The following is a 27,476-nucleotide window of genomic DNA, read 5'->3' as shown; positions in this document are numbered from 1 at the left end:
ACCCCAAATGTGCCTCTTCTGCCACAATACATAGCTTAGTCACTGATTTGGGGGGTTGTAGGGAGTTTTTGTAATAGTAGGATTATAGGTTGAAAAAAATTGGAATCAAAGAGCATAATAAATTATACTAGTCTACCTGAATAAAACAACAGCTTAGTTTCTTAGTAAAATGTAGGCATTCATCCGCAACGCAAGCCAAAACAAAATATTACATCGTAGACCATTTTTCTTAAAGATAAAAGAGTGATCGAAGTCACATGTGGCAGATATTAGCCAGCGCATTACTGGAAAGTGTTCACATACAGTGGCAAAGGCACCTGAACCTGATAAGAAAAGCAGAGCAAAGCAGCAGGCAACATGCCAATCAACTCAGTAAATTTGCATTTAACTAGAATTCTTGAAAGACAATCAGCACACCTAATAGGCACGACATTCAGTGACAAGTGGTGTGGTGAATGGCCTGGTAGCTTTATCTCTTCTTGGCTTTCCTCGGTTTATGCCCCAATAGATACCCTTTTCATTTTCATAGGTATCACAGGATGAAATTTTAAACACCTACTTGCAATTACATAGAATAGTGTACCTTCTGTTATGAAGGATGCGTTACTAAGCTACTGGATGACAAAGAAAATTCAAAAAAACATTTACCTTCAGGTTGCCAGCAGCAGTGAGTACTGACTTCACAGCTCTCATTCCATAATCATAGTGGTGCTGAGAAGACAACTGTTCTGAACACAGACGATACGTAGCTACAATTTTTACAGATAGAGGTCGAGCAGTAACAAAACCACAAGAATACAGAACAATCTCTGCAATCATGGCATAATCAGGAACCATCATAGCTACTGTTCTAAAAAGAGCCTATGAAACATGTACATGAAAAATCACATCAGAAAAAATTACACCATGTTATGATATGCAACTTTTTCTACAATAACATAAAATAGTACTGTTTTCATTATTTCATTAATACACTGACAACCAATTAAATTTAACTATCACGATTATGACTACAATATATTTAATGGCTTTCCATAAACGCCTACAAATACTTTATTTTCCATTGTGACAACTCATGGTTGTAGGTCTCTGTCATTTAAGATTAACAACAAAAACACATAAAAGACCACAAACTCTAGAAGGAATAGGGAAGTGCAATACAACTACCAGACTACCTGTTGATGCTCAGACTCCTACTAGTGTTCTTTAGCTGCAGCCTATGCTTCAATTTACCATTGTTCTACCAAAAAAGCATCAGAATACTTTCAAACAGACAAAACTTTTGCTACTTTTCTGCCAGGAAGTTTTTTTAATTATCCTTTTTCATCTATACAAGTAGCATTTTTGAATCTTGTATTCATACTATGTGTTAGTGAGTAAACTTCCCAGACAGTTCTGAGAAATATTTACAGACTGTACTTTTTTACATTTATATTAATTTATTGAGATATTTGCTCAGATTTCCTTTTCTTTCTCTGGGCGCAAGACAAATGCATTTAAAGGATAAGAAAGGATGTAGCACTCTTATAACAATCACTCAATAATAAGCTTAAACAGAATAGAAATCTCTTACATTAAAAACACCACAAGTCCCTTCAGATCAAACCAAAAGATTAGAAAAAGCCACTTTTATTCAATATTAAGATATTATTCACTGCTTGTACACTATAAAGCTGCTTAGCCAAGAAACACACAAAGTTTTGGGGTTGGTTTTTTTTTTACTGTCTTTTTTTTTTATCCTGATAGTCAGACCTTGAATCAAGCAACCACTTCCTGACATTTTAAAATTTATCCTTATTTTTCAGTCTTATCCTTTTAAATTCCATTTTCTTCTGAGAGGAGATTATTTTTACAGTAGTGTAATCAAAAACTGAACGTAACTGATATTCAATATCCTTAATAATTTCTGTATTTGACAAAAAGTGATTTCTTTTTTTTATTTTCTGTATTAGCTATTAAAAGTAATAAAATGACAAGTGTTATAATACCTTGAGATTATCAGGAAGCTCTGAACGCCCAGCATAACCAGGATTCATGGTAATGAAGACAGCACATGTGGGGTTGAGTTTCAGTTCAGTTCCTTCAAACACTATTAAATCAGATCCTGAATTAATGCCTATGGAGAAATAAAAACTAATGCTATTGCTGGGCAGGTCTTGTTGTATCTTTATTCTTTGTCATATATAAGTGAAAGATATGATTAAAATAACAGGTTACCTCTTTGAATAGTAAAAATCTGCTGAGCAACCACAGAGAGTACTTCCAAATCAATCCTGTTGAATTCATCAAAGCAAGCCCATGCCCCACAAGACAATAAACCCTAGAAGAGACAGACATATGACTAATTAATAGATAACTACTTATTTTGGACATGTTGATTAAAACAATTCTGCAATAAGAAAAAGTTTTAATGTGCAAAGAACGAACGTATATCCATGATCCAGAGCACTAACTCTTAAACCCCATCACTCCAGATAGAATTTCTTGCAAAAAGCATTACAGAAATTTAAAAATAAAGTTTGCTTGTTTAAAAAAAAAAGACAAAAAGCCTGTACAAACTAATCCAAAATCCTAATCCTTCTGTCACATGCAAAGTGCCTATCAAATACACACATTTTGCATGTTTTACTTTTATAGTCAGTATTTTGCAACTGGACAAGGGGGAAGATTTCAGCACTAAACAAGCCTCCAAAAAACTTACTCTTCTTTTCCAGCTATGCTAATATGGTTCACTGTGACAAAAAAATTACAAAATTAACCAATTGGTTATTGCATTTTATGGCATACCACATCATGCAAAGTGCAGCTAAAGAATAATTCTCTTTTCCTACAGTTCTGGTTAATTCATAGATCTTTTCTGAGATGCTGCCCAAATGCTACTGTACCATCTCTGTAGACTGGTAGTCTTTCAATGGCATCTCATGCTTTAACAGTAATTCTAAAATTCCCATTTAGGACACAGAATTTTGCTTTCATCATTCTAAATAAAAGCTATTAATTTAGCTTATTTTGGTGAACTTCCACCATGTGGAATTTTGAAGACAAATTACATAGTTCCAATGCCACCTCTGACTCAGAAGGTAAGAGTAATGCCAGGGAGGAAAGCACACTTGCTCTATTTTTGTATCATTCCAGTCCAAGCCAGGACACTGTACTATAAGACACAGATGTCCATTCAGGAGAGATTTTCATAATACAGAGCTGCCTAACTCAGGCTAATATCAAAATGAATATATGCTTGATTTGTGTAATATAATGGCTCTTACCAGCTTATTTAGAGTTTAGATTAAACCTCAAGTCCCCTAAAATTTGACATTAGCTATTAAAAATGCACTCATTGAAATAGCATCTATGTTGCCTATTTAAAGCAAATAAAATCATTATGGTATGTTTCATTTTCAAAGCACATAAACATTTTGATATCTCAGTTGGATTCTTACACATGGTAAGACCTATGTGCACAACAGTAGCATTATATAGCAGCCTGGAAGTGGAGAAAGATAAATTTACAATACCTTAAGAATACTTCAAGTGCCAAAATAATTAACGGGCTTTAATATAATTGAAAATATGATCCTCGAGATTTATCCAAACCTTAAAAAATTTTCCTAATGCAAGGTAATCCAATCCATCAGAACAATTGAAAACCACACACTGTTTAGCTACAGCCTTTGCTAAATCTTTTGTAGTTTCTGTTTTTCCAGTTCCAGCAGGACCTTCAGGGGCACCTCCAAGATGTAGGTTTAGTGCACCAAATAGGGTTCTAGAAATTAAATAATAGAAAAAAAAAAAGAATTGCACAAATTTTCATGCTATTTTTTCCAGCCACTGTAACTTTTATCAGAAACTTCTAAAAATGTCATTCATGTCCGCATTTTCCTATGATGATATAGTTTATTTGCTTCTGGCCAACTGTAGTTTACAAATGTGTAGTAATGTATGACGTTTACTAGAAGTTCACCATACAGAATAGCTTACTTTCCACTTTCTAAATCTAAATCCTCTTGTAATTTATCACTAATTACAGTGTCACAGAAGATTAATTTTATCACAAGTTTAAATTAAAATATTCATACAGAACCAAATCTATTCCACCAAAAGAAATGAACCCTATTCTAATTGTGCCTATTAGAACATAAAAAATACAATTATAGAGTCATCTATTCTCAGGACTAATTAAAATATCTCAACTAAATAAATTCTTGCTAATATATTAAATTTAGTAACCTGCAGTTTTACCTGTAGCATCTGTCTGTAAGTGGAGTAATAACGAGCCTAGGGGTATTGCCCAGATATTCGTATCCATACCTCAGTCCAGCATTGATCATCTTTGTTTGTAGATGCCCTTCCTAAGAAACAAGGCATTCATTTTATTGATTAAATAATTTTTTAAAACCCCACACCCACAACTCAACACTATTTCTCAAGTTCCTTAACAGGCCCAATGCTATTAGAAACAACTACATGGCAGACTACTGTTTGCTCTGAGACACCAGTTTCAATGTGACTCAAATAAAAAAAAAACCACATTACGAATTAATAGATACTAAAGTATTGACACAAACCCACCATTTTTTACACTAACTGTTATCTAAAAAAAGGTCCTACCAACCATACTGCAGAGTAAAACTGTTGTGTAGCTACTTAGAAAGTTAACGGACATTCTAAAAGGTAAATAGAAGTAATCATGGCCAATAGCTGTGTTATGGTCAGTCTGATGATTCTGATACTGCATGTATCATGTCTACATATACATTTTTTTTAATGTCTGCTGTATTGCAGGGCATCTTGTACTGATGAATGTAAAATATCGTATCCTACCACTATCCAGTATAAACTGTTATTTTTCTAATAAATGTAATCTACAAATAAAATAATATTGACAACAAGTCAGACTAAAACCTCTAACTTAAAATTGTTATCCCTATAGCATTCTCTATTCTAACCCCCCCCTGCAAATTCAGCAAATGTACTGAGACTCAGCAGTGATGAAAAAAGTAATTTTAATTAAAAACTGTTTGCGTCTGGCTACTGGCCATTCTAGTTAGCAATCCATAAAGTGATTGGTTATAGGTATTCTCTTATCAGCAGAAATTCTCACAGTAGTGTAACCATTCTCTGTGTCAGCAAGCAAGAAGAAATTGAAAAACTGTGAACAGAAATTACCTTCTAATAGGATTGAGAAGTATCACTTACCTCCCAGTAGTACCTAAGCTGACTTAACCATTCAAAGTCACTCTCATCTTTGACTTTCTTGCTTACTAGAGATGCAAGAACATCCCTAGCATGAACGTCAAGCACAACAAGTGCTCCTAGAGTCACTCGATTCTGCTTAGACAGCTTTCCTCGCACCAAGGTGACAATGTCCTCAATCTGTCTATTATTCTGTTCCAGAAAATCCTCTAGTGCCTGCAAAAATTTTTAAAAGTTAAGTAGTTGCATGTCTAGTCTAAAACACGATTATTTTTTCTTATATTACTTCTATTGCTTTGTGTTAGAAAGTTCCTTCTCACTATAATAGTAATACAATGTCCTTCCTTCACTGGTAGTTCAATATGGTATAGGGGGTGGTGGGTTCCCTACTTTTACAGAACCATATGTAACACATCAATGATACATATCTGGAAACCAACCAGCATACACTATTTTTCTTCCTGAAACACAGGAAACAGTCCTTACCTTTTTATGTCCCACACCAGTTAGAAACAATAGCACATCTATAATTCAAAAAGATTAACAAGAAAATGCATTTTTCTACAATTTTTCATGTTATTGACTTCTGGTTATGGTCTGTGTTCAGTTAGCTTAATCATTTCTTTTACACAGTAATTGATAGTTTCTTTCAGGCTAATAAGTTGCTGGTAAACAGGAAAGGCCCAATTAAGGAAAGCACTATGAGAGTACTTAGATCTGATGCAGTGCCTTACCGAATTGAAATAAAAAAGTGGGAATTAACCTTAGTAATACATTCTTACCAAAGCATGTTTCTATAGAGGAATGGCTTCTGTTTGTCTGGAGAAAAACTTATCTAGGTCTGGTTTAGATTTTTATCCATGCTAGCCTGCTATTCCTCTCCGAACACACTGGCACTGGTAACCCTCAATAGCTTATGATGATTTTGACATGTCTCATCTCAGCTAGTTATTTTCCAAACATTAATCATCAGTTTAATATTACTTTTATGAGAATAAAGCAGTAAACAGAGTTTAAAAGCAGTTCAATTTCTACAGTGTTGCATTAGAAGTTCTGCGCAGGACAAAATCTGAAATATCTCACTCAGGTCAGGGATAATAACCCACTTGCTTACCACCAAGCTTTCCTCAGCAAATGTGAGGTATCAGTTGAGGCACAGAATACATCCTCAACTCCCATATCAGTGACATTCTTTGGTGCTATCCTTCTGAACATATGACTGTATTTCACTGAGAATGCACATGGTCCACAAGAAAATGCTGTCAACATTTATGAAACACCTTCATTTTTATATAGCATCTTAGTTCATTATTTGGTTTTAATAAGAAATTTGTACCTTCGATTTATGTACAACAGTTATTTGTTGGAAACAATTAACTCAAAAATGTTTGAAAGGGGACGTGTGTGTATGCATGTGCATGTGTGTGTGAACACATTAATGAGTGACTCAAATGATATTGGCATCCTGTCCCAGAAAACACTGAAGTGCTTAAGGCAGAATGCAGTGCTTTTGGCCTCTCACGTGGCCACCAATTGTCTGTCATGTTTCTTATCCTTTAGTATACAACACAGGAATGGAAAAGAGAAAGAATAATGAAGGGTGTGAGACTGAGAGTTCTTCTGCGTGCCACAGATTTGCAACAGATTGTCAGGAGATGCAAATGCCTCTCCACCACTTCACTACATACAGCCCCTTTCCACAGCAGAACGAAGATTCTTGGGCTGAAGCCAGACAAACAGAATTCCCATTACAACAGAATTTGAGTGAAAGTTACAGGAAGGACAGGTTTCTCGGCATGCCCACATACAGAAAAGGCTTGATACAGACCAGCACAATAGCTTTTGTATAGGCTCAGAATTCTGTAACAAACATTCCTACAAGCACAGTAATTCAATCCTTACTTAACTTCCTCTTTTATTCACTGACAACATTAACTACAGACTCATTAAGATGAGGCTGGCTAAAATCTCCAAGATTAGAATTCCTGCCTCTCCTTCCTGAAACACTTTCACCAATTAATTCCCTCTTCCAAGACATTCAGAAGCTTCTTTTCCTTGCATGTTAGAAGCACAGCTGCTCAAAAAAGCTACTATTACCAGAGGCCATTGCTTGAACTTGTGAATAAGCAGAAAGTGTTACACAGCCTTAAAATACTGTTCCATATATGGATTAAAGACTAGATTTAACTTCATGTTTATGGTACAGCTCAGCTATAAATGAATAGGGAGAATCCAAAAATACAATACTGCAGAAGTTCTTTCAATTGATAATGTCATTGCAAAAAACAGGAATGAAGAGAGAATATCGTGAAGTATCACAAAGTTATAACTTTATGTATAACTGAAAAACTTGATGTTTCTTTCTGTTCAAACACCAGAGAATGAAAGTCTAGTTGCCTCATCTCATGGTGGCAATTCTGGAACACTTCCAAATGCAACAGATGAGAGCATTAAGCCTTAGTGATAAACAGAATAAAGGTTCTACAAAACACGTATCTTGAATCTTAATTCAATGCTTTAAGTGCCTTTATGCCCACTAGCATTAGCTAATAGATTATAAATTCTGTAACAGTCAGGCATATATATGCATTATTTGACAAGGGTGAGGATGGTATACATCTTCTAAGCTAGTCTTAGCCCATCTTCATAAAAAGCACTAAACATCAATGAAGGTAAGTTAGACTTCTGCACCAGAGACAAACAGACAAGCTATGCTAGTCCATACCACCTGAATACACACCGGGCTGCTTTCAAGGAAACATGTCATCTGCATGTTGAGCTAAATAGAATACGCTATGACATAGTGCAGAAGCATTGGTGCCTATATGCAAAAGCAAATAACAACTTCAAAGTCTTCAAGGGTCACATTTCAGGTAGATCTTTAAAGTAGGTACTCAAAGGATTAACTAGTACATTGAACACCTATTAATCCAAAAACATTATTACCAAAGGTCTGATTTACTACTACATCATATCAATTTGACATAAATTTAAATTAAAAATATTCTTACCATTTGGCCATTTCTAATAGACATCTGTACTTGCATTGTCCAGAAAGTTTGGGATACACAAAGAACTGTTTGTCCAGGCCACTCTCTTACCCAATTAACACGTGGAGTTTTTGGATAAGCTTCAAGTGCATCCCCAATGACCTAGACAAGAAAAAGCCCATTATAACTACATGTAAAAACAGGTAATGTTTAGCTTTAGAATTAATTTAGGCTGGGTTGCATTACTGAAAATAAAAAAAATAAATCAGGGTCTAGATTCAGTCTCAAATTCAACTCTAATACTAGTATCTTGCAAGCAAATCTCTCAAGCTCAAAAAACCCACAAAATGTCATAATGTGCATGACACAATGACACAAAATTTCTGAGAACTGATTTCACAATACATCTAAAATGATTCTTGTCATTAGACACTTAAAATTTTCTAGCTCCATCTACAATTAAACTATAAAACCAGTACAAATACAATTTAGTTAGAAGTAATATCCCAAACTGAAAGTTTTTTCATCTACTCATTCTAGTAAAAATGCAGAGCTTTTAATTTTGCAGATGATACTATTTAAACTTATATCTAACCTCAAGTGTATTTTTCTATTAATAGAATGATTAACCTGCTTCTAGCACCTCTCAAGGATAATACCAATGAAATAAAAACTTGCACTGGAAAAAAACTTCCAGTATTAATAAACAGGTTATTTCCCTGCCATTAACAAAACCCAAGCAAGAAAAAAGTCTTATTATCAACAAATTCCTCAGCAAATTTCGATGGCTCTTCAGACAAGCAGGCTAAACTACCCGAGTGAAAAATCTGCCATTTGTGTTGCAGTTTGAGCTACTTTGCTTTTAACAATCTATACACAGAATAGCATCAATAAAAAAAATACATCTATGAAAGAAAAATGTGTCTGTATTGACATTAAAACATTATAAAAGTTCTGTAGTCAAGGCTAAATGAAGACAAAAGGTGCTTAACCATTTCTTATTCATGCAGCTCAGTTTGTCCATGTCTGATATGCACCAAATAGATCAGGTTATTCACTTTCTTCTGTACTGATATGTCACTACAATAAATAAACTGTTGTACTGTAAGACAGAGTCAGGGGAAGTGTGTGCATATTTAATTACCTCACTTGACATTGAAAAGGACCACAAAAGACAATAGAGATGCTTAAATATATGACGCAATGAGATACTGTAAAGACTGGAATGATACAATATGAAGAGTTAAGGGTCTTGATTAAGGTAGTCATAATTAAAAAAAACATGGGCAATCTTTCAGTTGAATCTTGTCCCTTAATACAACATCAAGCATAGAACAATCTCTCACAAAAGAATCCTTGGCACAAATGGTTTTGACTCTACTATTTAATTTTAAAAAATTTTAGAGAACTTTACAACCAGAAATTGACACCAGAACTAAAAAAAAAAAAAGGACACATAATCTTTAAAGACTGAATTAATTGTTTTAATGTTCATTCTAGGTGCAAAGAATAAAAAGTCATTCCAGTATATGTTAATGTTTACTGAAAAAATTAATGCTGAATGACATTAGCCTAGAAAATAAGAGGTTATGACTTGTTACCTTGTGGACAGACTTCAGCATAGCTGCCTCCAGTTCAACCAGCCATTTTTCAACTTGACCTCTAGCTTCTGATGTTGAGATTGTCTCTATGAGTTCCACCATCTCTCCTTCACTACTTTTAATGTGTGTAATATCTAATACATCAGTAAATTCCACCTTTGCAATTCCTTCAAAACACTTTTTCAAGTGAGGTTGTACTCTAGAAAACAAAACTAGTATTAAACAGCTTCTGACAATTTTTTCTTGCCAATACTACCAAAGACCATCTAATTAAAAAAAAAAAAAATTCTGAATAATTTGCTTAAATGATAATTTTAAGTTTGTTTAAAAAAAGTTCAACCTCAACAATAATTCTTGTGTACTACACCCTTCAAAATTCCTACTGGAGTATTTTTTGAAGATCAGTTTAAATATGTAAAATATCACTTATATTCTCTGTAACATATAAACTAGTAAGGATAAACAAGTATTCTTTCTTTAACTGCTAATCCACTTACAGTAACTAAAATTCCATTATTTGTACCTAAACAGCAACTATAGTAAACATTAAGGAATTTGAGTAAATCTTCATACAATAGCTTGTAATAAACAATTAAAAAAACCTTTAAGATTTTTTTTCCTCACAAGATCTCTTGCCCTGTTCATTGTACTGTATGAATATTTCTCTGTGTCTGAGCTGGCATTTTATTATTTATTTTTGTTCTTATTTTTGCATGACCTTGCACTGTATTCACTATCAAGTATTATACATCAAGTATTCACTGTATATCAAGTCTAAATATTAGGAATCAAACCCCAGTTCCTCTGCTTATAGCAAAGGCTATGTTGCTTAACAAGATCGCTTCTGCAGGAATCTTCGTAGAGTTAATTCCACTCAGTATAAGACAGACTTATATTGAGTTATACTTTTTGAAGTTTAATCCTGAATGTAGTTGGGGAGTAGAAATCCCAGAGAAAGTTAAAACATTGCGAAAAAACTTCTGAAATACTTTAATTAGAACTGCCCCTAGAAAGGTAAAACTCAAGTCAGTGGTATGCAGGTTCTATCTGATATTCAATTTTCTACTGGGAAAAATCAGGTATGTTAATTTCACCATGAATTACTATATGAATTTCTGATTCTTCTGAAAACCAGTGTATGGAAGGGTTACTAGTTTAGAAAGCAGAACTGAATTTAATTACCCACATTAAAAATTACTCTGCATTCACCTATCATAAAATCTAACCAAGTAGATGCTTAATACCGTAACTGTCAGTGAGGAAAAAAGAGAGTTCTGGGCTCAGAGAAACAATATGTCAGAACTATCTGCATGTACTGTGAGTCACAAACACATCTATTAAAAATTACCATACCGAGTAGGATCTTTGGTCTCTGAAAGAATCTCAAGGAGTTCATCATTAGATAAAAAAAAGAATCTGGGGAAAAACAAGCGTTTCTTCTCTAGGTATTCATTAAGTCCCTTGAGAATTAGCTCCAGAAATTCATTGCACTTCCTCAGTTTTTCCAACATCTTGTCTATTATTACTACTGTCAACACACGTCTATCCTGGAAAAGAAATTTTTCCAGATAAAAATGTTAATGCCTTCTCAAGTAAATCACCACACAGCACTGCGGGAAGTCTGAAGCAAAATTAATCTTTATTTCAAATTCTGCTTTACTCAAACCATTGTCAGGGTTATCTACTAACCTCCTTCATTGCCAGACTTCCCTGGAAAAGTAGTTAGGCAGCTGGTATTAAAGTAAGTTTTTCAAAACACAAACTATTATTTTTGGAAATATTTTTCAAAACAGGATCAATTCATGAAACAGGAAAACTTCCATCATTCTGTTGGAGCAGCATCAATTTACACTGGTTATTCAAGTGGGTTATGCAATTAAGCAACATGAACAATTTAAATATTTTGATGGCTTTTTAAAAGTGTACTTTCATTGCAATAACACAGTCACACATTTTAAGTGGTATTCATCTACCAGAGTTCAATGCAAATGAGTAATGTGATCTAAAAAAAGGTATTCTCTGTTCCTAACGCATTTACTAGCTAAATGAATGTTTGAAGGTTTTTGCTAGTAAAACGTGTAAAGTTATACTTGCTTTAAGAATACAAAAAATATTTCAATTTTTTTTTACAATAGCACCTAACACCTGTTAAGATACATTATTGGATAAACACTGGGGTTCCTATATTTATAGACCTTGTAGATTACAAAATATATCGTATTGGGTTTGTGTGGCAAGGTTTTGGTAGCAGAGGAGTCACAGGGGCAGCTTCTGTGAGAGGCTGCTAGGAGCTTCCCCTATGTCCAACAGAGCCAATGCCAGCCACCTCCAAGATGGACCTACCGCTGGCTAAGGCTGAGCCCATCAGCAACAGTGGTATCACCTCTGGGATAATGTATTTAAGAAGGGGGAAGAAAAACCTGCTGGGCAATCAGCAGCAGGGGAGAGGAGTGAGAATATGTGAGAGGAACAGCTCTGCAGACCCCAAGGTCAGTGAAGAAGGAGGGGGAGGAGGTGCTCCAGGCACTGGAGCAGAGATTCCCCTGCAGCCCCTGGCGAAGACCACGGTGAGGCAGGCTGTCCCCCTGCAGCCCATGGAGGTCCACAGCAGAGCAGATCTCCACCTGCAGCCTGGGGAGGACCCCATACCGGAGCAGATGGAGGCCCAAAGGAGGCTGTGAACCCATGGGAAGACTGCACTGGAGCAGGCTCCTGGCAGGATCTGTGGCCAGGTGGAGAGAGGAGCCCAGGCTGGAGCAGGTTTGCTGGCAGGACTTGTGACCCTGCAGGGGACCCACGCTGGAGCAGTCTGCCCCTGAAAGACTGCATCCTGTGGAAGGGACCCACACTGGAGCAGTTTGTAAAGAACTGCAGCCCATGGGAAGGGCTCACGTTGGAGAATTTTGTGGAGGATTGTCTCCCATGGGAGGGACCCCACGCTGGAGCAGGGGAAGAGTGTGAGGAGTCCTCCTCTGAGGAGGAAGGAGCAGCAGAAACAACGGGTGATGAATTGACCCCAACCTCCATTCCCTGTCCCCCTGCACTGGTGGGTGAGGAGAAGGTAGAGAATTTGGGAGTGAAGTTAAACCAGGGAAGAAGCGAGGGGTGGGGGGAAAGTGTTTTAATATTTGGTTTTATTTCTCATTACCCTGCTCTGATTTGATTGGTAATAAACAAAACTAATTTCCCCAAATTGAGTCTGTTTTGCCCGTGACGGTAATTGATGAATGACCTCTCCCTGTCCTTATCTTGACCCATGAGCTTTTAGTTATATTTTCTCTCCCGTGTCCAGCTGAGGAGGGGACTGATAGAGTGGCTTTGGTGGGCACCTGGCATCCAGCCAGGGTCAACCCACCACATATATACTAAGACATATAGTGCTTTTCAAAATTTTTCTAGTGCTTTCCGAAGTAACCTCTCAAATTAAATGCCTAGAAAAGCTACTGCAGAAGATAAAAGTTATCTCAATTAATACAAATACAAAAAAGATTTCACAAAAGACCTAAAGGTTGCCAAGCTGAGAAGCTTTAACAAAATACAGCTGTCTGAACATCAGGTTCTAGCATTTAATAATGCCTTATGACCAATTTATAGCCTAATCATAATTACATTTTCCAGTCTTACTCACCAAGTATGGGGTTTTGGGAGCAAAACATGACACACATTGAAAATTCGAAAATTTTGCAGATTTATGACTGAGGAAGTCAAACTCATCAAATGCTTCTACTCAGTTCCAGTATGGGCTTAGGTTCATCTGTGAGTGAATTTATTCTAGTTCAGTTCTAGTACAGGCCTGTACCAGTACATTAACTGACTCATTAACTGTGAACTGGTTCAAACCCACTCCTGTTGCAATATATAGTGTTCTGTAATGTCCTGACAAGGAAATGGAGAGTGATAAATCCCAAATCCCTGTTCCACTTCCCAAAGTCTGGGAACAGTTTCTGCAATAGCTTCTCCTTTGCCACCTAAATCAGACTGCATTTCCCTGGAATTTGAATGGGGCCAGAATGATCACAGGTGAGACAGAAACAGAGCTAACTAGAAATGTTAGTCAACTCTTAGGTCCCCTCTGCTCTGCCCAGTGAATCTGCACCTGTAAGCACACAGCATAGAACACATATCCAGGATTAAAATAAAAAAAGACATGGGTATACCCAACCATAAGAAACACCAAAGGCATTGGTAGGGAGAATTTCAGACTAGTTAATCTGCTGAGGGCTTTTAAAGAACTGCTGACAGCAACAACAAAAAAAATGGACAGCAGAAATCAAAGATGTACCCAGACTATTTTTGTCAGAGCCCATTACAAATACAGAATGTCCCACTCAGAAAAGTCCCTGATAGGGTTTGCAGAACAACACAGTCTCACAAAGCAGAAGCATGGGTGACTCATCTTGCAAGATACGGATGAGGAGAGACAGGCTAGACTGCTGTGCAAAGCCTAGAAGGTGCAAAAGGAATCTTTAAGAAACAAACCCCTCACAGGATGACAATGCAGATTTGTCCCAGTAACGTGACTGCTGTTCAGCTTCAGTTTGGAGAATTTAATAATAAATTCCAAGTTCAGTTTCATTTCAAAAACACTTTGAAATTATTTGCAACACGCATTCAGCTTTCATTCAATTCCCTGCTCATGTTACACATGTACTTCCAATCTACTGAAAAAAACCAGAATTGTATGTTTACCTAACTGCTCTTCATGGGGGTGCACCTCCCTAATACAATAATCATAGTGTTCCTTTGTACATGAAATACATTTACCTTCTGTTACTTACCTCTTGCATCATACCAAACCAGAACAAACTCAATAACTACATATACTTTTCATCTATACACAATTAAGCTGTCAGCATACAAACATAGTTCATAATTCATTTTATAAAACAGTTTTCAATACACAAACAACCGTATAACTATATGTTGTCAACAGAAAAAGGTTTTGTTCCCTTTCTTAGCACATTTGTCATCAGCAAACAGAATAAGTGCAACTGATAAAGCAAATCAAAGCTGTGTTGCCATTTTTATAAATGGCATTCTTCCTGCTTGTTTTTTCTTTCATATGAGAAAAAGTCAGGAAAAAAATAATTTATACTTCAACATAAATTTCCTATCTACAGTTCTGGTAAGGCATGAAAAAAAAGGGAATGTCATCAACCTCAGTCATTCAAAACATCAGTGTAACTTATTTTGTCAGTGACATTGTCAGTGTCAATCGGGGAAAAAAGTGTATCAAAAAAACACTATAAATCAAGCATATAAAAAATAATTTGAATACCTTGTTAAAAGACCACCACTAACTAGTTTCTAAATAAAATTTTTAACATATCACAGTTTGCAGTCTGGAATTTTTTTTCTTTGCTTTCTTCCCCACAAAGACAGAAAAGTGTCTGTATCCTAGGTTTCTAGATTTTTTTTTTTTTTAATTTGTGGGAAGCAGAAATTAAACCAGTAAGTAATTTAACCCTCATTAATGTGCATTGCTTAAATTAGATATTTAAAATGAATAATATATAATTATTCAAATTTGTGATGAAAAGCTAAGTAAATAAAGGAATTTTATAATACATAGCAATTTTATAATACAATGGCATATAAATGAAAAAAAAAACATGAACAGACTTAAGTTAGCTTTATGCTTTAAGAAAGATCATTCATATAGACTGGGGAAGAGCATTCTTTTAAGCCATGCAACACAAACATTGCATTTGCGGAAACAGAGTGCCATCTTCTGGAAAATAATGCCTACTTGTTTAGTCAAAAACAACTTTAGATTGTTAAACTTCTATTTTGGCATTTACACTCTCCTGTGCAAACAAAAGGTGATATTTTTTTTGTCAGTGATAACATATATCACATTCAAAAAATACTTTGTATCTGATTAGCACTGAATATCTGAATGAGAAGATTTTATCAAAACAGATCATTCAGCACACAATGTTCAGAAGTATAATACTCAACACAATTATGAAATTCTTGCCCTTATTTATTTTTACCAAATTTCTTCCCGAAAATGAACACTATTGTTTTCACAGCTCTGTGGGATAAATTCCTCATTTTCTTCTAAATCAGAAGAAAGGAAAACAGAGAAAGAGGGATGGGGGAGTTTAAGACAGAAGGAGAAAAGGGGGGAGGGGAGGAGAAAGGGAGGGAGAGAAAGGGAATGAGAAAGAATAAAAGTGTAATAAAAAATTAAAAATAACTTTTTTTTTTAAGTGATCAAGCTGAATTGCCAGGAAAGGAAGCAAATGCTTCTTTTTGTATACTACACATTTTGTGTATTCCTACATTAAAGACCACATCACAATGTGAAGGGCTCAGACCAAAAGCTCTTAGACTGAGTGAAGATTTTAGCATTTGCCCTAATGACATAACGTATCTCTGAAAGTTCTGCAAAGGCATGAGACAGATGAAACCAAAGCTTCTAATTTTTTCCCTTCTAACTACAGCCTTATGTCCCTCCCCTGGAAAACACTGGATCTCATAAGTCTTCTCAAGTCTGTTGAATAATTTAGTAAACCCAGTTAAAAAAAAATATTAAAACTGCAACACCACACTAGAAATGTCCTTGATATTAGGGAACTTTTTCAGAATGAATGCATTTTTTTCTAACCATTCTGACAACCATTGGAATTACATAATAGGATTACCAGAATTGCTAGGTAACTGGTTATTCCCTGAGGAAAAGAGTTTGTAGAGCATCCATTCAGACCATTGATTATATAACTGCTGAAGAATCAGCTGTGCCAGTTTCAGATGTTACCTCTTCCCTTACTGGTACCACCTCTTTGCTAGAAGCTATTGCCCTCTCAGCAGAGTCAGCAGAAGAGACTAGGAGTGTTCTTCATCCAGTCAAGCTGGCAAATATAGCCCATCTAACCTGACCCAAGTCTGAGAACACCTAACTACTGAAGCAAAGAGCATTCATATAATCTCATCAATTGATCCTAATAACAGGGCTAACTTCTGGAAAGGGTCAAAGCAGCAGCAGATTGGCCAGACAGTAACATTTTGAACTGCCAGACATGTGCAGTGATGGTGTCTGACAACTGCCTTATGCACTGATGTACAGTAGATCAGCGTAGTACTTTTGAAGCAAGTCAAATATCTAAACAGTTTAAAGTTACAGAGGCATCTCTACCATTCAATATGCAAATAAATAGCATTTTTCAAAAGGCACAACTGGTCTAAAATTTCACTGATTCATGCCAATTGACCTATAGTGCCAGGATCATCATTGCTATGTTACTTTGGTTTGTATGCTGCTTAATTTTACTCAGCAGAATGGCACACAGCCTATGCAAAGAGGTTGGGAGAGCTGCACTTGTTCATCTTGGTGAAGTGGAAATTAAGATAGAATTTAACTGTAGCCAGGAACTACATGAGGGGCATTTGAAAAAAAAACAAACCAAAAAACCCAACCAAAACCAGACCCAACTTCTCCGCAGTGACAGGTTGGCAACAAGGATAACAAGTACAAAGGTTTGCCTGGGAGGTTCAGCTCGGACATTAGGAAAAAATTATTCACTAGGAAAGTTCTGCAGCACTGAAGTCTCTGGAGGTAATCTGCAAGAATCTCTGTCCTTGGAGATTTTTGAAATTTGGCTAAACAAATGTGGCTGACCTGATGTGATTTTGGCCAAAGTTCTGCTTTTAGAAACAAGTTAGACTAACTGAACTCCAGTGGCCCCTCCCAAACAATGCTTCTATGATTCTATGTGAAACAGTCCTGAAAAATAATTTTTAAATAAAAATCTAAGAACAGGGGCTAAGATGAAACAGAAAACAAATTACTGTGTTATCAGAGCAATTTTTTTTTTGCTACATACTATAAATTCACTCTATATTCTTAAGACAGCAGTACTTACCTGAAAAACTGATTTCATTAAGTCTTTCCATGTCTTAACCACAGTACTGAACCGTCTACTTTCCTCAGGCATCTGAGCCATAATGTCAGGAGAACTGAAAATTGGCTCCAAATAAAGCCAAGTAGCCTGAACCTTCAACCATTCATCGAGGATCTCCTGTACCAACAACAGCTTTCCTTCCCATTCCCTATAAAATAGCATTAGTTCAAATGCATTAATTGATGCTTCGAGTAAAACTTTTCCAGCAGACTGCTAAGATCTTTGTGGCAATTTGCATATTCAGCAGCAAGTGCAACAGGTATAAGTTTCCAGATTTCAGCAGAACATCATATTCACCTAGGCTGATTTCCTGCATAAAAAAGTCCACATTAATTTCTGCAACTGGATCATCTGTAAGGTTGATTGCAGGATTTCATGAACTAGGCTAATCCAACAAATAGACTAACAGTATCAGTGAATAAACCTAGCACACAATTCAGCATGTAAAGATATCTGTGGACAAATTCACTTCAACTGTGTATGAATGTAATCTGGTTTCTGGCATACACCAAAGCCCAGACTCCTATTTATAAATGTTTGTTAGGATAGACAGGCTGAGATGGCAAAAGACAGACATGGAAGTAACCTAAAGTACTAAAAAAAAAAATAATCTGTAGGCATTGTCCTAAAAAGACATGTGGTCATTAAAGGATTTCAAGTAGTAGAGTAAATAGTCCAATGGTTTAGTCACATTTTATTACTGACTTCAAATTCCAACTGTGGATGTTGAATGCATTTGTCTGATAGATTAAAGAGTCCTTCAATATTACTGCATACCACTATCAGTATACAATATTATAATTCAATAACTATTCAGTTTTTACTTTTGATAGCCAAAAATTCAAGATCCTGTGGTCTCAGTGTCCTCAGTTTTTCTGCATAATTTTAACATTACTATCACCACTGTTTGACACTTCTTCCTATCTCACCAATATCAGACAGATGTGATATTATCAGTTCTCTAATGTCATTGGTATTCCTAATTAATTGATGTGAGCAATTTGCAAAAAAAATATACAAAAATAAAATACTATTTATAATGCTATAACAAATACATATATTCTTCTTTCCTGTATAAAAACAGTGAGCATCATTTTTTTACAACTCCCATACCACTGGGCAGTACAGATAGAATTATTATTAAAAGTGCACGCTGTTAAAATATATATTGTATAAATGAACCATGGCAATAATTTTCTCAGCAGGACATTCATACATGGGCTGCACTGAGTCCTGTGAAATGAAACATGTGAAAACATACTTAACTTCTTCCTTCCTTCATTTACCTGCCACAGATTCTAAACAATAGACAGTGTTGCTTGCAGGTACCTTCTCTACCCAAAGTCCCTCTTTCATCTTTTAGGTATTGGTACTTTATGTCTGGTCATTTTGCTTCTACCAAGAGGTAGAGAGCTTTCCAAGAGGAAAGTTAGGCAGGTCAGTTAATTTGCTTACACCAAAACCACACAAAAATTAAGATGAGGAATTCGGAATAATCATTGTCAGGAATCCAGAGTTCTACATGCTTTGTTGGGCTATTGAGAAAGCAACCATTGTGTAATCACCTAGATCTCAAAGACTGAAGTAATAGTAATACCTTTTATTTATTACAAACGCTTTCAGTCACCAAAAAGCTCTGATAAAATTGCCACGGTGTGCTTATTCCTTATAAATAGGCAAAACCTACCATTTTACATAAATAAGGAAGGAACTCTTATACCATAGTACAATAGTAATTAGAGAACAAATACGTATTGGAACATACATGTACATACATGTACTTATATGTATTCATATTTACTGAATATGTGCTGAAATCTGAAATAGCATTTTTTGCAGGTTACTGGGAGTTTGGAGGTACCTATATAGCTACATAATTATAGCCAAACTTTAGATGAAAGATTTTTGAGTTTCCACATTATGGCTATGTTTGGGAGATTTAAGAAGCAAGTAGGGTATTTGTTGAGGAAAAAGACAAAATCAGATTAGAATCTATGCTCAAAGATGGAAGTATAAAATTTTTAGAAGACAATTCTAAGTTTTGGAATTTAATTTTCTGTATTAGGAAAAAAAAAAATCTTTTGTCACTTCCCTGAAATTTGTCTTGTTTTCATTTTCTTCATCTCCCTTACATAAGCCTTAACATTTTTTATTGCTGAAGAGCTAAAAGATTCAGTAGCTTTATAATTTAGGTAGAAAGTTTAGACTATATTCTCTTAGTTTACAACCTTTCCATTTATACCTTAGATACGTTTTATCTGGTAAAACAAAGGTAATGTTATGATGCATATGGTACCTTAAGTACCAGAGTGCGTTAAAAATGTTTAGCAACCGCTCCAATGCATTAGCGCTTCCCATATCATTAATTAAAAGTAAAAATCAGCTTTACAGGATTAAGTAGCATGTAGTTGACACGGGACAAAAGCTTTAGCCCTTTAAAATGAGATCAATTCACTGCTTAAGAAGGATAAACAAAAGTATTTGAAGTCCCTATGCATTAGATTAAGCAGAAAAGATTTCTTATTTGGTAACATTACTTGGTGACTTTCTATTAGAAAAAAATTACCTTATTCTCTTTTCATAATGCTTAATGAATGGAGAGCCTCTCATAGTCTGAGTTTTGACAATGTGGTCATCCAATAACATCTGAATATCATCTACAGATGATAAAATATGGGTTCCTGTTTCTCTATAGGCAAGAAGAGTGAACTCCATTTGATCCCACTCAGAAATCATTTTCATTAAAGCTTTCTCAAGTGAATGTTCTTTGCTGGCTGTTTCACTGATGGTCTCAAACTTTTCTAGGAATGGTTCAAGATGTAAGTTTATATATGACAAGACATTTGAGTCTTCAGAAGGAGACAGTGGTAAACCAGCAATTTTTGACATCTCTTCCCAGTGCCTTTCTTGCAAACCTGGATTGCAGATCACCTGGATTAGAGGAACATGGCATCTGAATTCCTCCACTTTTGATTTAACTTGTCTTGTTATTGCTAATGCATTTGGAGAATTATGGAAGGCTTTTTCTAGTTTATACAGTCCATGCCAGTAGTTTCCTACATCTGCCTCTACTTTGTCTGGATTCACTTCTGTAAATGACCCCTCTGTCCAGTCTTTGTGTTTTCTGTTGAATTCAACAGTCATTTCATAGAGACGAAGATATGGAGCGAGAGTATTCCGGATGTTTTTATGCTGAGGGTACTGAGAAACTGGCCATCCAAAGGACTCCTCTTCTGAATTAAACTGATCAATCTGTTGAGACATAAGTGAGTTGAAATACAAACAAAGCTGTCCATGATACCAGGTCCTTACCACAGGGACTAGGGAGGTTTTCTGGTGTCTTCAACAAGCTTCAAATTAAGTTTTGACTTACTAAACCAGTCCAGTCTATTATGTAACTGCTGCCACTGCTTGCAGTTAAAGCAATCTTTAAGAGAAACAGCTCAACATTCATGCTAGTCAATAGATCAGTATAGTTAGAGGTTTAAAATGGTACCTGGGCATTCCTCTACAACTTGCAGTGCCATGGAGGCTTTAACAGACAGGAAGTAATAATGAGCATCAGGAATTGTACTTCCAAGAACATAAAAGTATCACTTCTAAACAAACCTATGTAAACTTAATCCACTCTTTCACTATGCAAAGTGCTGCCCTACTAACTCAAGACCACATAATAACAAATTACTGTGCTCAGTAAATTTGAGGTTTAAATCTCAGATAATGTAAAAATATTTCATAGCTGAAAGAAGAATTATTTTGCCACATATCAGTAACTGCGTTACTAAGCAAACTGTTGATTCTGATAACACAAATATTAAGATTTACAATTTATATTACTTGACTAGTTTGAACTATAATCTGTACCTTGTCAGCAGCAAGATCCAATTTTGCATTTAATGCTTGAGCTTTCTTCAAATATCTGTTGACTTCCTGAGTATCTCCAAATGTGCTAATTTCTTCAACCTGCTTAGAATAGCTTTTCAGTTCCTCAACAAATTGTTCACAGCGTATCTAATTAAACATCAAGCAAGCATATAATCATTTTTAAAAATCACAATAAATTTCTGTAAGAAGAAAGAATAACCATTCTGATTTGCTATAGTATGACAGGTTATTCTTGCAGAAAATCCCAGACATCTAACATATTTGCACAGGAGTATTTATTCCACCAAAATTACAGAATTTGCCCTGAATCTTATTGTTACCTGCAGTGACCTACTGGGCTAACTGACAGATATGACTTTTGATTCTATGTTATAGGATATAGTTGGACCTAGAAATTTCTGCTTTTTGCGATGGACTTTGTCAGCAGGCTAATAATAGAAAGCTAAATTCAAATTCCTAGTATATCTCAAATTAAAATAGAGTAATAGGATTAATTAAATGACAGAAAAGCTAAACAATTTCACAAGACAGAAGTGTCTCTTGTCTTAAAGCCACAGAGTTCAAGGATAGCTTTTTCCTCATATATACAACTCCACAACACGTGTGCCACATTGAATATCAGTAGTGGTCAATGTCTGAAACCAAGCATCAAACTATACAAAGCAATAACGTGTTTCAAGATAACAGAGTCTATGCTGCATATTTATTTATAACACTATTTTTTTTTTATTTATTTGTAACACTTACCAGCTATTTCTTTAAATGCACTGCATAAACATAGAAGCTCACTATCTCAAAACATGTATGATCTAAGACAAAATGATGATGAGACTAAGGAGCGCAAGAAAACCAAAGCAGTCAGCTATACAGGCAGTAATAGTAACAGATCAGCAGCAATCCTTGTGGAGAGACCCCATCACTTAGATAATATAACAAACTGTACTGTAAAAGCCTAGTAAATATCATGAAAAAAATTCTAACAGAGATAAAATACATGTAAAGTATAAGAGATTAAAAAATAAAACCAAATAAACCAAACCTGAATCAAGATGTACTTATGTTATAAAACTACCTTATTTCAATTATCCTGCTCATCTTGCAGTACTCGTGGATACTTGATAAGCAAATGAGTGGAAAGCAGGCAAAAATCAGTGAATACAAAGAATAATATGAAAACATCTACTTCAAACTTCTTTTTAAAATATATGGGAAAATAAAAGAGGTTATTACATCTACTATTTTGTGTCCTATATGCCATTCAAAATTAGCAGCTCAAGAATTTTTAAAATAGTGTTATTACAAACCTTAAGACCATCTTGAAACTGATCTGTTTTTTCTTTAATTATTTTTCTGTGCTCTTCAAAGATATCTGGCATTCGTGCATACCATTGAAAAACATTACTGTTCAGTCGAATGTCTGCTGGTGAAAAGTTGACACATTCTATCAGGAAAGCAACACAATTTACAGCATCCATTAATTTCTTCTCCAGTTCAAGCATGTCACGTGTTTCCACTTTCTGCATACAGGCCTGGGGAATAGAAATTAAAAGGAAAGATATTTTTTATGTAATTTAATGCCAAAATAATGACTGAAGTAGTTAATACTTAACTTTAAAAGCTTATTTTTATGAGAAAAAAATAAATAAAATTAAAATACATGATCTGGAAAGGTGTTTATTTGGAATGGCATGGTATTAGCCATTTTTACAGCAAATAACTTGTAAATACAGCTGCTTTATCAGCTATTTTATTGAATAAAACTCAAAAGAATGGGTGAAGCTGTATGCACAAATTTTGGGCTAATGGAAGCCAATCCAGACAGCCTGTTGTAAGCGTTGCAGGTTTGGGAAAGAAAGTGTGGTGCTACCAAGGAAAAATTAGTGAAATAACTACAAGAGAAAAGAAGGACACACTTCAGAAAGGGAAGCACTGGATAGCCCAGTGTAAGATTAGGTCTTTCCTAACAGTAAGACTATAAGGATCTAGATAGCCACTGTACTGCCTATTGTGAGTTAAATAAAAATTACATTGTTCTTTCAGGTCTCAGGAGTTGGCAGTAAACTATGCTGATACATGTAGTAGTCTGTATGGTACTCTTAACAGAACACCAGCACCACCCAGTTTAAACGATAAACCATAACAAAACACTCTGAAAGCCTCTTAACAATAAAAGAGCTGTGTTAGGAAGAATGTTGGCCAATTGGACAGATCAATAGTATACCGGTATATGTAAATATTACTTGACATCCATCAACCGAAGATGCAGAAAATTTAATATAATGACACAACGTGGTATCACTGGAAATATTTTTAGGTAAGGATAAATTGTCCAGTAAATCTACACTTCTGCTCTTTTAACAGCAGTTTCTATTCTTCAGAATATACTCATTGCTATGGATCTAGAGAACATTTGGCTATTAAAAGAATACCCCAAACAAAGACTGATACATCTTTTCAGCAATGAGATGGAAGAACTATTAGAAGGGGTTTAATGCTGGTACAATATCACATACTACACATGATAACATGGAATTCATTTATTCTCCAACACAGAATTATAGCATACCACGCATGCATTTTAAAGGCACAGTATTCTCAGATAGCACAGAGTCAACTTCTTTTACTTTTTACTTGAAATTACTCCAGTTATATCCTACGTTAAACATCACTGTAGAAAAGTTCAAATCACTCTGATCCAAATTCAACCAACCACTCAGGCACCCAATTTATTTTAAGCCCACACCTATATTCCACACATTTAATATCGGGCACATATGTCAGAACTTCAATGAACAGCAAAAGACTAAGACACGTTACATTTCAAGTGTGAATATAAATGCTTCACTGAACTGGAGCCTAAATATATCAAAGAGACAACAGGGTTTTAATTACAGAAATCGTATTTGTAAGTGAGGGGATGTGATTTTACAAGTACCAAACTGTAAGCCCTACATCTGCTAAATTTTCACATGATCATTCAACAAAGGATATAAAGGCAGGATATAAAGGCAAAATTACTTGCAACAACTTGCCAATGAGTATTTAAAAGTTTTCTTGTGAAGAATTAAATACATATTAAAGTTCCCTACATCTCGGGTTTCAACTCTTTGATTAGTTTAGGATATTAGGAATGGATACTGAGTCTTCCACATTTAATTCAATTGCTTGAATTTAATTCAAAAGAATCAAGAAATATTCACTGTTTGATTACACTATCTGTTCAAAAGCTTGAAGAACACACCATCTAAACTTAATTCTACTAGGCATGTTGCCTGCATTACAGAAATTACTTGTCATCTGCTTACACTAGCTAGATGGAGGTAGAAATATAACCATGCGCTTATTCAAAGCCATTATATAAGAATACTTTGCCTCATGAAAATCAGTGGCAAAACTTCCAGGGAATACCTACAGGCTCAATCAGCATTCCAGACAGCCACACTGTTTGATAGCATGCTCCCCCACAACAGTGGTCTCCAAACGTTCTTAATCACACATCCTTATCAGTAAGAAATTTTTGAGCATGCACCCCCAATATATGTATATTTATTTATAGATTACACACACATACTACTGTATGAACACATTATGTACACAATAAAACATGCACAAAAAATAGGTATTTAAAAAGGATTAAATGAAGATGAAATAAAAAATATTTAAAATTATTTGTATTTATTAATTTTACAGAAAACTTTTTGCTTTCACTAATATTATCAATAATAATAATAATATTTGTAGTGAGATCAATGTGATTGAATATGCTTCATTAATCTCTCTTTAATACTTTGAGATTCAGAGATTCAAAGGTCTGGTTCTAAATTCACTTTATTTTAATTGTTCATTTTAATGGCTGTCATAGCTTAAAAAAAAAAACCCTCAAAGACACATAGATCCAAGTGGAAGAATTGCCTCATTGGCTATGCTTAATAAATCATGATCCCATCCACTGATTATGCAAAGGTTTTTGTTTAAATTCATCTATTAAATTCCCATCTTTCCTGATGTGCATCAGTTGTTCTTGCAAACTAAATGGAAGGTCTTGCATTTTTGCAATTTTAACTAATGTGTCAAAACCCACTCAAATATTTTGTAAGATTTTTAAATAGGTTAGAAAATTCTGGTTCCAAGTTTGCATAGTGTACAGATATGAGAGTTTTTATAGGGAGACACAAATAGTTTTCAGCAACAAAATAACGTAACAATGGAAACATTTCCAAACATCCATTTTCAAAATGTTCTCTCCAAGCATAATTTTCTTCTGAAAAGCAGTTCATTTCTCACTCATTCTTAAAGATGTCACCTTTACCTTGAAGGACAGATTAAGTGTCATTATTTTACCAAAATATCTAGTAGTAGCATACTACTGACAGCCACTTGTCATCACAGAAAAGGTCAGCAAAATTAGGAACACTTCCCTTTTTGTAGAAGAAAAATTAATAACTCATCTCCAAGTTTGACAACTCTTTTAAAGGAATTTGCCACAAGATAGCCAGCAAACCTCTGCGCAGTACAAATGATTTTCATGGTCACACCCTATCTCAATACAAACTATTATGAAGACTCTACTATTTCAAGATTTTGTTTTATAAAATTAACCATATTGATAACATCCTGTAGAACTATATGCACTTCTGGCTCCAACATCTTTGCTGCCATAGCATGTTTATGAATGATGCAGTGAATGACTTTCACATGTGGTCCTATCTCTGTAACCTTACCCTGGAATCATTTTTTTATTCTGGTCAAAGAAGCTACTCCATCAGTGCTTATACTTGAACAGTGTTTCCATAAAGCATTGTTTTTATTAAAAAAGTAATTTACTGTCGAGAATATATGTTCTCCAACATATCTTTCCTTTAGTAGCTCAGAAAAAGGTAGTTCTTCAGGTATTTAATTATTGAAACAGAATCCAGCAAATACCATAAACTGAGGTATATTAAACATCTGTACTTTCATCCAGCTGTATAGCAGATCTCCCACACTGCATAATTTGTTCTAATACTTGTTTCTACAGATCTTCAGCAACGTTTTCCATGCATCTTCCAACAGTATTTACTGACAAATAAATGCATTTTCATTTGTCACCATATTGTTTTTCATGTGTTGTTTCTGCCATTTTTACCATAGCAGGCAGAACAAGCATTTCCCTAATGGTATGTGCTTTTTCTCTTTCACTATTAAGTACAAAGAGACTTCTGAGTCTTCCAAGCATGGATCATTACATTTTGTAGAGTACTGGATTGAGTATCACATGACTTGAAACGTCAATGAAAATTTAGAGGTTTCTCTTCATGATCTGGATGCTTAGTTTTTACATGTCTTGCTAAGTGTGATGGTTTTATGCTATCATTAACTAATATCTCAAGGCACAACGGACATTTCAGGCAAGGTTCATCATTAAAGATAGTGGATGTAAATTTGTATTTCTGATAGTCTTCCTGATAATTTTGGATTTTTCTGGCCAACTTGTCAAACCTGTTTACACCATCATTATTTTTAACCTTGTAATGTGAACAATGAAGAGCTCGTACTAGTAGAACTGTCAGCTCTGCCATTTTCTTGTTGATCACTTGTGCATGCATTATTAGCATTATCTTAAATGTGCAGTTTCTTTGAGGGAATCTTTTTAAGCCACTTGCCCATTTTGAAGGTTAGGTTAGTTAAAACTAGGTAGCATAATCTGTAAATCTACTTAACTGGGCACACAAACTGCAATACACAGTAATACACTGAAAGCAAGTGAACAAGTGAGGGTGTCACTGTGAATCCCTCCACACTGTGGGACACCCACACTTTTCTCAGGACATCTCACGTATGTTTGTGACGCAGGACCCCCTGACATACAGACCGAGTGAGGGCACCAGTATCAATCTGTGTTTAATATTGGTAAAGCTTAA

General features: G+C 35.2%; 1 protein-coding gene across 1 annotated transcript in view; it reads right to left on the bottom strand.

Annotated features, from left to right (window-relative positions):
* Positions 1–27,476, bottom strand: part of DNAH7 (dynein axonemal heavy chain 7) — a 134,189-nt gene that overhangs the window by 82,061 nt on the left and 24,652 nt on the right. Inside the window, exons 16-28 of the mRNA XM_009643532.2 lie at positions 22,881–23,105; positions 21,556–21,702; positions 20,258–20,943; positions 17,653–17,839; positions 11,138–11,331; positions 9,785–9,983; positions 8,205–8,345; positions 5,197–5,409; positions 4,240–4,349; positions 3,595–3,763; positions 2,218–2,320; positions 1,989–2,116; positions 649–861 (exon numbers count right to left, since the gene is read on the bottom strand). Coding sequence (XP_009641827.1) covers positions 649–861; positions 1,989–2,116; positions 2,218–2,320; positions 3,595–3,763; positions 4,240–4,349; positions 5,197–5,409; positions 8,205–8,345; positions 9,785–9,983; positions 11,138–11,331; positions 17,653–17,839; positions 20,258–20,943; positions 21,556–21,702; positions 22,881–23,105 — 2,715 coding nt within the window. The remainder of the gene's footprint in view (positions 1–648; positions 862–1,988; positions 2,117–2,217; positions 2,321–3,594; positions 3,764–4,239; positions 4,350–5,196; positions 5,410–8,204; positions 8,346–9,784; positions 9,984–11,137; positions 11,332–17,652; positions 17,840–20,257; positions 20,944–21,555; positions 21,703–22,880; positions 23,106–27,476) is intronic.

The sequence above is a fragment of the Egretta garzetta genome, unplaced genomic scaffold, assembly GCF_000687185.1.
Source record: "Egretta garzetta isolate BGI_Z169 unplaced genomic scaffold, ASM68718v1 scaffold297, whole genome shotgun sequence".
Taxonomy (NCBI): Eukaryota; Metazoa; Chordata; class Aves; order Pelecaniformes; family Ardeidae; genus Egretta; species Egretta garzetta.
Note: the sequence above shows the minus strand (reverse complement) of the source record. Positions and strands in the feature narration are given on the sequence as shown.